This window comes from Petaurus breviceps, unplaced genomic scaffold (assembly GCF_028583685.1).
Source record: "Petaurus breviceps papuanus isolate PSGF00001 unplaced genomic scaffold, PetGlider_PUasm1.0 76, whole genome shotgun sequence".
Lineage (NCBI taxonomy): Eukaryota > Metazoa > Chordata > Mammalia > Diprotodontia > Petauridae > Petaurus > Petaurus breviceps.
Window position 1 is genome coordinate 63,940,847 of NW_027186473.1, and position 12,952 is coordinate 63,953,798.

At 36.1% G+C, this 12,952-nt stretch overlaps 1 protein-coding gene across 6 annotated transcripts in view; it reads left to right on the top strand.

The window, feature by feature from the left end:
* Positions 1–12,952, top strand: part of GRIA2 (glutamate ionotropic receptor AMPA type subunit 2) — a 215,574-nt gene that overhangs the window by 101,108 nt on the left and 101,514 nt on the right. For all 6 annotated transcript variants that reach the window (XR_011171925.1, XM_069105631.1, XM_069105627.1 and 3 more), the window contains exon 3: positions 8,291–8,530. Coding sequence is in view for 5 of the 6 variants with exons in the window: in XM_069105631.1 (XP_068961732.1) it covers positions 8,291–8,530 (240 nt within the window). In the remaining variant the exon portion in view is untranslated. The remainder of the gene's footprint in view (positions 1–8,290; positions 8,531–12,952) is intronic.

The window sequence follows — 12,952 nt, forward strand, 5'->3', positions numbered from 1 at the left end:
TATAATGCCCACATTTTCCATTTGCTTATGGCCTAGATCAGGGGTAGGTGACTTGTGGCCTTGAGGCCACATGTGGTCCTCTAGAGAACAAGTCCCCTTAATAAAAAAACTTGTTCTGTAAAACTTGGACTCAGTGAAAAGACCAAGGACCTAGAAGGTCACATGTGGTCTTGAAGCTGCAGGTTCCCCATCTCTGATCTCCATAGAACAAATCAGAATGTAGTAAACACTGGTTTTGGAGTCAGATGACTTAGTTTTGAATCTTGGAACTGCTGTTTAAAACCTGCCTCAGTAAACAAAGATTTATTAACACCTATTATGTACTGAGTTCTGGAAACTCAAGTATAAACAAAAGAGGAAGGCAATTCTTACCCACAAGGAGCTTATGTTCTAATGAGAGAAGACAACACATGTTAGGGAGCCTGAAAAGCTAGAGAAGGTGGGGGTTGAGAATGTACTCTGACTTAGGGATTGAAGGTCTATGGTCCTTCCCCAAAACTGAGTTTCCAGAACTTACCATTGGGAAAGGGAACCATAGGAGCAAGGTCATGAGGTAGTGAAGACTTGGGGTAGGGATAGTTTGTATGTTCTTGGGTAAGGTACTTAATCTCTCTGGGTCTAAAACTGCTTGTGTAAATTCAATTCATTTTTTAAAACATCTTACCACTATATGCTAGGCACTGTGGTAAATCCTGGGGATATAAATAAGAAAAAGAAAGATAGTTCTTACCCTCAAGAAACTTATAAACTAAGGGAGAGAGGATAACACAAAAAAAAAGCTAGAGAAAGGGATGGGGAACCACAGGATGAAGGGACATGATGTTCTATGGAATTGTAAGTAAGATGAACTGCTGATGGTTATGTACACACATACACACTTGTGTGTATTGCAAGTTACATATTTATGTATATAAACCTGCATATTTTCTCAACAGTCTCCTCATCTCATCTTGAAATTCTTTAGGAGTGGCAGGCAATTTGTTTGATTAAAGGCATCTTTCCTTCCTCACATCATAAGACAAATAGCTTATGTAATACATATCTTATTAAAGGATGCCACTCTTTTTTTCAGATATGTTAAATCTGTCCTGCTTTTTAATATTCTGTCACATTCCAGCTTCCCTCACTATCCTATGGGCAATGTTTTCTTACTACAATATTTTGCCACTCAGGCAGGCCTTAGTGATTTCAGGTGAATGGCAGTCCTCTTAAAACAGCCATTGCTATCAATTCTGTTTCCATACTGTTGTTTTCTCACACTAATTTGCGCATACTCTTGAGGTTTGCCCAAGCTGCATATCAACTCTTATTTCAATGCTGGTAGTTCCATTGACAGTCTGTCTTAGGTAATTTTAGCCCTATTGTTTTAATCCTACTATTTTTTTGAGACAAATTTTAATATACTCAATCCTGAAAGGATAAAGTTATTGTGGATAAAGTACTGTTGTGGATAAGGCAATAGGAGATTCCTTAGATTAAGAAAAATGTGTTTTCTTTAGCTATTGGTTGCTTTATCTTACAATCTTATAATTGCAAAGCACGTAAAAAATTAAAATGTCCAAGAATTGATAATGACTAAGTGAACAATGATATACCAGTATAATAGAAGTCTACAATATAGAAATGTCATTAGACATATATGATTAATACAAAAAATTGGGAAAAGAATTATTTGAATTAACTTTCAGCAAAGAAAACAGAAAGAAAATAATTATGTAAACACTATGGCTATCCACAAGAAAAAAAAAAACAAAGAAACTATGAATGAATGAACAGAAAATAGAAAATAATGTCTAGGAGTTACTAATAAAATTTTGTAGATGTGTTTATTTCAGCTAGAAATTCAATTTTGAGTGAGCCTTGATGTAATACATACTACTTAGTTTTACTAGAGTGAAGGCCTTTGGATTTTGTTTTAAATTTATTGGTGATGTTCAAAATTGCCATTTTAATAGAATGGGAGCCATATTGGAAGATATTAAGGAACAAGAGGGTGGTAAGGCAATGGAACCACAAAAAATGAAATATTGGATAAGTTTATTGGTTAGTGGAAGAAAAAAAGAGGACTTATTTGAGTGTTTCTCTTCGGAATAGAATGCCCACATGTCTACATTTGTTGTTGTTTGGTCATTTCAGTCATGTTTGACTATTCATAAGTCCAGCTGGGGTTTTCTTGGAAACTTGAATGGTCTGCCATTTCTTTCTCTACCTCATTTCACAAATGAGAAAACTAAGGCTAACAATGTTAAGTGCCTTATCCAGGGTCACAAAGCTGGTAAGTCCCTGAGACTATAATTAAATTGATAAAGATAAGTCTTCCTGACTCGAGGACTAACACTCTATCTACTGTACCACCTACCTGCCCCAAGTGATGGCCAATGTTAATACTACTATAGTATTACAGATTAGAGAATTCTACACAAGTTGTGGGAGTGAAAATTCTGTTTTCAATGAAGAAGCCTGTAATACAGATCCTAAAGAATCTCCAGGTAGGCATCTGTCAGAGGATTTAGGAATAGAAAGACATAATAAAAGAATGGTATGCGCTCTTTCACCACCCCTCCCTCTAAACAGATGCGTGTAACTCTCCAGACCGTGCCATGGATGCCAGAAAAGAAACAGCAATGAACAGAATGACGAGGAGATGAAGATGTATCTGTACTGTCTTGATCAGCACTTTACTGAATTTTGTCATCTGGGCTTATGACAGAAACTGAATAATCAGCAAGATATTTACACCCAGGAGATTATCCTTTCTCTCATTTGACCTAAAGTGTCTCCTGAATGAAGTTGCCTTTGCTGAGTACTTCACCACCTGATATTAAACCTGTAATTAAAGTACCATGACTCAGTGAAAGCCTCTTTACTCCTTAGTGATTAGAACTGAGATTGTGTTTCTCTAGACATAAATACAATTATGTTGCTAATCTGTACAATCATTCCAGGCCCTCTTAAATTGCTCTACAGGATTATTGGATAGACTGAGACTCAAAAGGAAAATTGAAAGACTATCTGTCCCATTCCACTGCCTCCCAGGATGCCATGTATAAGAGGGACAACATGGATGATATCGTGTGCTTTAAATTAAGCATGATGGAAGGAATATATCCAAATGGATGCTGTTTCCTTTGAAGTTACTGCCCTTAGTGACTTTACACACATTTTAATGAGGATGCCATCATTCGTGGAGTTTTCAGAATCTGTCCTTCAGAATTGCCTCCATAGTGTATGACATGTTTTTCTGACAGTCCACAATGGTGCTGTCTTCATCCTGTGAGGAGTTATTTTATTTTTTACAGATAGAAATCATTTGGAGTCAGGCCTGCTAAACAAAACCAGCTATCAAACAGGATAACATTTTGTTTTGTTTTATGAATAAAAATAACAGCAACAATAACAACCAAAAGCTGTGACACTGAGGTAATGAGGCTGATGTTTGGGATAATAGGATCTGAGACATCTCTTCTAGCTCTTCAGCTGATTTTTCCTTTGTGATATATCCTATGTTGAGAAAAATTTCTCAGAAAGGCCTTTATTCACTGAGTGATTTGAGCACACGGTCATCATTAGAGTTTGTCCATAGCCTCTTAAGGGGACAACTTTGAGGGGAAACACACTCATTTGCATTTACAAGTTCTGTTTTTCTTAATTATCAGAAAAGAATTTATTATTTCATTGGTATGTACAAATGTTTCTCAAACTTTTTGATCTTGGGACCCTTTTATACTTTTACTTTTTTTACCTTGGGGCCCTCTTATACTCTTAAAAATAATTAAGACCTGCAAGAATTTTTGTTTATATTGGTTATATCTATCATATTTCCCACATGTGAAATTAAAACACCTTAGCATTAATATGAAAATAATTCTGACTTTTAATATTCCCCTCCCAAAAAGAAGAGTCTTGAACACCCTCAGGTTCTGTGGACCTCACTTTTAGAACCATTGGTGTATGTAGTTTTCTAGGAGGAAATGGCCTTTGTCAATTTGAATCTGCAACTGCTAATAATTTATTGTCCTAGAGAATTTCCTAGGGCACTGAGGGATTGTCCATTGTCACACAACTAATGTCTGCTGGTGGAAGAACTTGAATTCAAGTCTTTCAGACTCTGAAGCTAGCTCTCTATTCTTATTGCCAAGCTACCTTTTATGTATTTTTTCATAAACACATTGGTTAAAACAACAACAAAAGCTTACTTCTTGAGATACAAACTGTTATAATTGGAGGCAAATGGAAATTTTTCAAGTTTGGCTTCCCTCAATGATTAATTCCAAAGGTAAAAATGATCTAGAATTTACCTACAGTTAAAAACATGATTCATTTAAAAATGTATTTAATTTCTTAGTTTCAGTGGAGACATAATATACATTAATGTAAAATGTTAGGCAGATAATCGAAAATTCAAAAGGTGGAAACAAAAGAGAATTTTAGGCAAAGCAATAAAACAATCTAAGGAAAACACTTTTTCCTTAATCTCCTAATTACCTTGTCCACAAAAGTACATTCAATAATTTTGCCATTTTGACTTAGACCAGTCCAGATAAACAAATATGTCACAAAAATATAGTAGGGTTAAAAAGACCTAAAATAGACAGTCAGCAGAACTACCAACATTGAAATAAGAGTTGACTTTTAGCTTGGACAAACCCCAGGAGTACACTAATGTAACTGTGAGAAAATGGCAATATGAAAACCAAATTGATAGTTACGACTGTTTCAAGAGGCCTGCCATCCACTTGGAATTGTAAGAAAACATTGCTATTAATTAATTTAAATTAAATTAAAATTTAAAAAAATTAAAAATGAGAGGAGCTGGACTGTGAGAGTATTAAAAATCAGGGAAAACTTGATATATCTGAAAAAAAAAGAGTGGCATCTTTTATCAAAATGTGTACTGAATAAGCTATTTGACTTGCAAGGTAAAGAAGGAAAGACACCTTTAATAAAACAAATTGCCTTGCCTCCCCTATAGAATATCTAGATGAGATGAGGAGACTAGAGAAAAATGAAAGGAAACAAACCTAGAGATTTATATGTTGAGGGACCTCCTTGTCTGTGACAGGGGGAATTGCTAATCTCTGAACACTATAAAACACATAGATAATGAGATCCCACTGCAGGACTTACCTTGGAGGTAGTGATAAAGGATTGTTTCAATTATATGAAGGATAAATACCATCACCAAGTACATTAAAAGTTACTTCCAAACCACACAGTGGCAATATATTATCTATGAATTGCTTAGATGTTAGATCACAAGGAACTATCTTCTCAGTGTGTGTGTGTGTGTGTGTGTTTGTATGTGTGTGTGACACATACAATACTCGAAGGTGAGTCTTAAGACTTTGCGATTTCATTAAATATAGGAAAATGCTTAAGTAAAAACTTTCTTCTTGAACACTGACCAGCAACAGCTCTATTGCAACTTGGAAGGTGTACTGGGTTCCTCAATGATTGAGTGCTCAATTGCTCAATATCACATGATTGGGGCAGCTAGGTGGTGCAGTGAGTCGGGAGGACCTGAGTTCCGTTCCAGCCTCAGACACTTAACACCCACACAGAAAAAAACTAACCATGTAAACTTGGGCAAGTTACTTAACCTCAATTGCCCTCCAAAAGGCAAAATATATAGTAGACCAGTATGACTGTAGGTAGAATAAATAATGAGAAAAAAACTGGAAAGGTCTAAAAAGGCTATGTTGTCAAGAATGTTAAATGACATAAAAGAGCTTTATATTTTTTTTCCTAGAAGTCAAAGGGGACCATTATATTTTGGTGAGAAGGTTGGGTGGGAAGGAGAGGGGAAGGTCAGACATATGTTTTGGTAAAAATCACTTTAGCAGCTACAAAGAAGATGGAATGGAGTGAGGAGAAACTTTAGGAAGATTAATTAGAAGATTATTGTAGTAGTCCATGTGTGAGGTGATGAAAGTCTGTACCATGTTGGTATTTGTGTGAATAGAGAGAAAGAGGCAAGTAGGAGAATTATTGTAGAGGAAAAGGCACAAGATTTGTCAGTTGATTAGATATACAAAATGAGTGAGGGGGGAATTAAGGATGAAACAGGTTGTATTGTTGAGTGAGTTGAATGATGGTCTCTTGAAAAATAATAGGGAAGATTGGAAAAGGAATAGATGGAAGGAACATAATTGATTCTGTTCTGTACATGTTGAGGCTGAATTTGAGAGGAAAAGGGTGCATGAAGAGGTTTTGTATTTGACAAGGAAAAGGGATAGCTCTTCATTAAGGACTGGGATTAAGGAGGATATCATAGAGGAAAATGTCAGAGGGATACGAGAAGAAAAAGCCCTTGATGAATAATTGCATTTTTCCCCCAGTGAAGTTACAGGCAAGATCTTTAGCTGAGAGGGTGGAGGAAAGGATGCTCTCTGAGAGATAAGGAGACAAGAGGAGGTTTGGAACACAGGAGATTTTTAGCAAATTAGATTATCATGATTGATATAAACACAAAAACAACACAAAACCCAATCCTAAAACAAAGTGTAATAAATGAAATTCAATCTTTTCTAAGATTGATTGAAATAAACTTCTTGTAAAAAAAGGATGAAGGTCTTTTTGCCAGTGCCTTGGTCATCTAATTCCTCAGCTATTTTATAATCTTTGCTATATAATCTATGCTCCTTGAGTTTATATATTTTTAAACTTATATCTTTAAGTTTTATTTGACCTGTTGTGAAGAAAATATTTGAGGTATATTTAATGTCTCAGTACTTTATCAAACTAGGGATATGAAACATTTTTTTGAGGACTAAAGGTCTTTATTTTCAGTATTAATGAAGGCATGTTACAGAGAAGCCTTTAGAATCTATTAAAGCATTAACAGACCTTGCTTTTTATATTAAGTGGCCCTTGACTGCTATATTTTCTAGAAGGTGTTTCTTCCATCCCATCCCTTGCTGTTAACTCTCATTTCTCATGACTGTCAAAGTTTCTGTATTAGCAATTCAATCCCCCTGCCTGGAGTTTGTGACAACCGTCTTCCAAACAAGTAGAAGTTTTGTCATTTCCCTCAAGGTTCATTGTTTTGTTCTCTGATTGATCAAAGTTACTAGAAATCAGACAACTGGACAAATGGAGAAATATTGTATTCATTTTAGAGTATTTTTTTCCATTAACTTAATACCTTATTGGTATAACCAACCCCCTACTCTCCCTCTCTCCATATTCTAGTCATCATTTAAGACCTTATCCCAATCCTACCTTCTCTAAGATGTTTTCCCTATATAATTATTCCAACATATGTAACCCTTTATCCTCGCTGATTTTTTAATTATACTTATATCAGTTTTATACCATTTCACCATGATTGTTCTGTCATTGTTGTATTCCTCTTCAATTAAATTATATGCTCTTTGGGAGAGGGGACCATATGTTAGGAGCATGGTATAGAAGATAAATCAGCTATCCCTGGAACCAGAAAGACTCTGACTTAGACTCAGTATGACCCATGGCAAGTCATTTAACATATCAGTATGGCAGGCCATTTTCTAAGAATATGAGTTTCATAGAAGGTATAGACCCACAATGAGAGAGGGAGGTTCCTCATCTGAAATTTCTTCATACTAATGAAATCCAAGTCCAGGTGCCATCCTTATCTTTGTTCGTTTATAACATCTAGCAGAGTGCTCAAAATACTGATACAGAAAATATTGTTTGATTGTTGAAGTTTTTAATGGAATATGCATTTCTGTTAATTATGTAAGTCATTCTGTTATGTGTGTATATATATATATATTCAATTTAATATTTTATTCTGAATACTAAATAAAATGAGTATTTTCTTATACTCAGTATAACTGGAAAAAAAGAGGATTATATAAGAAACTGAAAATTTCTATTATATATGACTTGCAATTAGCATTAAGGATTTGGGGTCAGAGGAGGACTTTTTATTTTTATTTTTTAAGTTTTTTGATATTGCGTCCCTCTATCTTATCCAGGATAGAGGTAAAACCCAATCCCACTACTAGTCAACACAGAACCTTTGACCTGCTCCTTTTCTGACCGATTCCAGTTTGTTCCTTATCATGAAGCCTGGTGGTCTCTGACTCCCCAGGTATTTGTCATTTTGTTGTCTAGATATCCAATCAACTTTACCATCTTGGAACTCAGAACTTTGAATTCAAGTAATTTTCTGAACTCAATATCCCAGTAGGAGGAATTACAGGTGTATACCCTCACACCATATTGAGTATTAGATGTCAAACAAATCAATGTGTATTCCTATAATGATTCAATTTCTCTATCTATGTTTCTTTTTCTCTCCTAGTCTGTTCCCAGTTTTCAAGAGGTGTCTATGCTATTTTTGGATTTTATGACAAGAAGTCTGTAAATACCATTACATCCTTTTGTGGAACTCTTCACGTTTCCTTCATCACTCCCAGCTTCCCAACAGATGGAACGCATCCATTTGTAATTCAGATGAGACCTGACCTCAAAGGAGCTCTTCTTAGCTTGATTGAATACTACCAGTGGGACAAATTTGCATACCTTTATGACAGTGATAGAGGTAAGAGGCCATTGATTTTATTGCATTGGGGTGAGTACAGCTTGCTTGACATTTATGGTGATATTTCTGAGTTATAGAGCCTCAATGGTATATATTAATTTGAATAGTTCTGGGACAATGGATAAATAACAGGTGAAATTAATATTTTAATTTTTTACCCATTCCATAGCTTTGGGGGAAATCCTAGTAGTAAATCTGTGGATTTAAGCTTATTAGTGTAACTGTGTATAAAATGATGAAGCATTTTTATATGAAGTGAATGATACAGTGGGTCATTCAGACATTTTGCCAATATACCAAACCTATAAATACTTGGAGTGTTCCCAAGTGTTGCAAATATTTAAACACTGGATATTATGTAGCATCAGTCAAGAATTACTATATGTAAAAATAAGATGATGGCTATTTCTGAGAGGATTACATAATATTCAAATATGCAAAATATATGAAATATATGTATGTATGGATGTCATGTGTATAAGTGTCTATCTAAGAGTATATCTAAGAATATCTTAGAGAGGAAACTTGACATAGTGGTGTAATGTAATACCAAGCAAAGGCAACTTCCCAGGTTCAAAATACCAGCATAGGTGCTCTCTATTTTATTCAATAACAAACCCAGAACAGAGAAGATCAAAACATGACATCATTCAAAATACAGCATTTACTAAGTGTAATTAAATCATCTCCAAGGCCTACCCCACCCCAGGACTTTCCAATCATTCAATCAATTACAAAGTCTCTGTTCCAAATACTTCTCCACCCCTAGGCTATACCTTAATTAAGTCCACCACAAAGCCCCTCTTCTCAAATGGAGATTAGTTTCCAAACATAAGTAAAATACATTCATTTGCTCAACCATAGAACACAAAAAGGTCAAAAGTTCCCCACCCCTGGATCACAATTGAATCTACCCCAGAGTTACATCAAGTTTAAACACAGCACTTAATACCCAAATGGAGGTCTTTTCTTCATCTTGACACGAGGCAAGTTCTCAGCAATCTTAGTTCCTGGGGAGACAAGGCTTAGCAAGGCCATAAGATACATTGCCAGTCCCTTCATGAATTTATCCTCTGTCTGTAGAACAGTCCTAGAACCCCTGAACACATTAGCAAAGCCCTCTCCCAGGATTTCTGTAAACATACAACAAGAAAATCCTTCTTCAGGGCTTCTGAACCAACAGAAAGGCTCCCAGACCCCTGCAACAACAGCACTGTCCTTCACCAGTGGACAGTATTCATTCTGTCTGCCGGACAGTCTCCAGACCCCTGCAACAACAGTACTGTCCCTCACAAGTGGACAGTATTCACTCTCAGTACTGTCCCTCACCAGTGGACAGTATTCACTCTCTGTCTGCAGGACAGTCTCAGGCCTTCTTAACCAAATGCCAGGTTCCAGGACTTCTTCAACAGGACAGTCTTTCACCAGTGGACAAATCTGGCAAAATGACATCAAAACAGACAGACAAAGTACCAGCAAAACAGCCATGTCTCCTCAGTCCTTGGCAGCTCAGGGGGCAGGTCTCAAAAGTCCAGGGCAATTCAAAGCGGCCACCAGCAATTCTTAGTCTCTCCCTCTACACGAGGTGCTGCTTCCAAAAAAGAACTTCCGCCTCTCTCTTGTCTCTCCAAATCTACGTCACCAGCTCCTCCCAGTCAGGACTTTCTTTTCACATCAAAAAGTCCATCCCACAGGTGGGATTAACAAGCTCTGGGTTTTAATACAATCAATTTGAAAACCAAGCCAATACAGGGGAATCTTTAATTGCCATTACTATCACAAGTGGTTAGTGTGTTGGCCTCACTATCAGGAGGTCCTGAGTTCAAGTTTTTTCTCAGGCACATATTAACTGTGTGACTTTGGCAAATTGGCTTACCTCTCAGTATCCTAACAAAAGATAGAAAACTATCACTGCTAGGAGAGTTACTGATCTGTATCAGTGGAAGGAATTTCCACATTAGGGAGCTCAGTAGTTCACCTTAGCATGCATGTATGTATATGCATGTTTTCACATGGATGCATACATACCTGTTTTTACAATATAATTATAGAGATGCCTATATGTACATATATACATATGTATATACAAATATATGTATATACACATGAATTTATAGAGATAAATATTTGTGTATGCCTTTTTCTTTACCGTTCTTCTCTCTTTACCTTTTTTTTCCTTTGTCTGTCCCCCACTTTCTCATCTATATCTACCTATCTATATGATACATATTTATATTTTTCTGTCTCTGATTAATTTCAATCTAATATTTCTTTATTTGTAATTTATTTCTATGGATATATGTGCATTAGTACATATAGATATACATATACAAATACATGTGCACACACTCATGCAGCTACACACATGTACATACCAGTATGTGTACAGACTATATTCTTATATCTATTAATTTATCTTTATTTCATGTATGTATGTTCTTACACATATGACTCCATGCATGAATAGACCTCTCTCCCCTTCCTGATGGCCCAAGTATATTGGGGTCCCTATAGTTCTGAAGAAGTACACTAATAGAGTAGGGACTGCACAACATACATATTTAGAACATACTTGTGATTTATTGATAGAAGGAACTCCTAAAGAAGAAATTCTATCTGCCTGGCAGCTTATAAGTTTTAGCAAGTTGTCTGGAGTCATGAGAGGCTAATTGATCTGTGTCATAATTCATTAAGTATGAGAGGTGGTATTTGAACTTAGCTTTTCCTGAAGCATATACAGACACATACACACACACACACACACACACACCACTTTAGATTTATTTATAACACTATTCAAGGGAAGAATTCTAGTGAAAATATCAGTTGGGTACAATAATAAATCATTGTGCTTGTGCAATTTGGACAATTTGGGAATGCTTTTCTCTGCTGCCTCTGTCCATTTCAGTGAGTTTAGTTCTGATAGAAGCCAACTCAAATCTCCATGTTAGATGAGTCAAGGAGGTTTTTGCAAAGGGTAAACTGCACCCTAGCAGGCTTCCTTTGTTGATTAGGCTTGTGGAACACCAACAATTCCAAATGAAAATTGGAAACTGTTCTTGCTACAAGATAGGACATCTGGTCATCTAGTAAAGGCAGAAAATATGGTAGACCCCACTTGATTCTCCCTCGATCAATGAGTTGGCTAATGTGGGATAGGCTCTTCTAAGTCAGGACTTTTTAGTTAAAGAATCACATAGGATTCTCTGATATCCTTCTGGACCTAAAAATGATAACATCCCACTGAACAACCAGTATATTAACTCAAAGAAAGTGTTTGTGTCAACAGATCTCTCATTCTGCTTTGAGTTAGAGAGAGTATTGCTATTTTTGTGCAATTGAATAATATATGGAAAGCATTTAACTAAATGTTGACTCTAGTGTGATGAATTATTCCAAAGTAGTCACCGTACAAATGTGAGGCTAGTATTTATATAGCTCAGCATTTGCTGACAGTTCTGCCTTTCATCCCCCTCCCTGTCTTGCATTTTGCTTTTTTGCCAGCTACTTTGCCCGCTCTGCAGCCTGAAAAATCTCACTGTGTTAGGAAGGTATGGAAAGTGTTTGCAACTAGAGTTCTTCCCTGAAGTTGAATTCAGGCAATACACAAATGGAGGGACTCACGACATTTATTTTATTTTATTAGGGCAATTGGGGTTAAGTGACTTGCCTAAGGTCACATGGCTAGGAAGTGTTAAGTGTCTGAGGCAGGATTTGAATTCAGGTCCTCCTGATTTCAGGGCTGTTGCTCTACTCACCGCACCATCTAGCCACCCCAGACTCATGACCTTTCTTACATGACTTCATTCTTTTTAAAATTAATATTGGGAATTCTTAATTAGAGTCTTCCTCTACTAATATAGATTAATACCTTCTCTTTCAGAAATACTAAATAAAGTTTCAAGTGGTAAGCTTTAAAAACATTTAAATCTGCAAATACAATCGAGTTCAAGTATATCTGGTAATAGAAGACATTGAAACTACTCCTATGCTAAAGTGCTATTAAAGCTTTCGCTTAATCCAAAGACATTGTCAAGTAGTTTTGATAAATTTTGATTTGAACATTGTGATAGTGGGTTTTGTCCCTGGAACCTTTCTCTGAAGTACATCTGCAACAACTCTTACAAAGTAATTGGGAAAAACCTGACCTCCTCTACATGAAGAGTTATTTGTCTCTTAAAAGTCATACCTTTTTTCTTTCTCTTTGCTTTCTTTTCCTTTGGGTCACATTTCAGATGAGAAAGCTAGTTTTTGTATTTTTTTAGCACCTATTTTAAACAGAAGGGCAAATACCGCATAGCAATCATTATTCCATTTCCCTTTCAGTCACAGTATCTCTTATGATGACATCAAGGACATATAGTTATGCTCCTTGATTTCAGCCTAAAATCTTAGGAATGTAACCCCCCCCCCCAAAAAAAA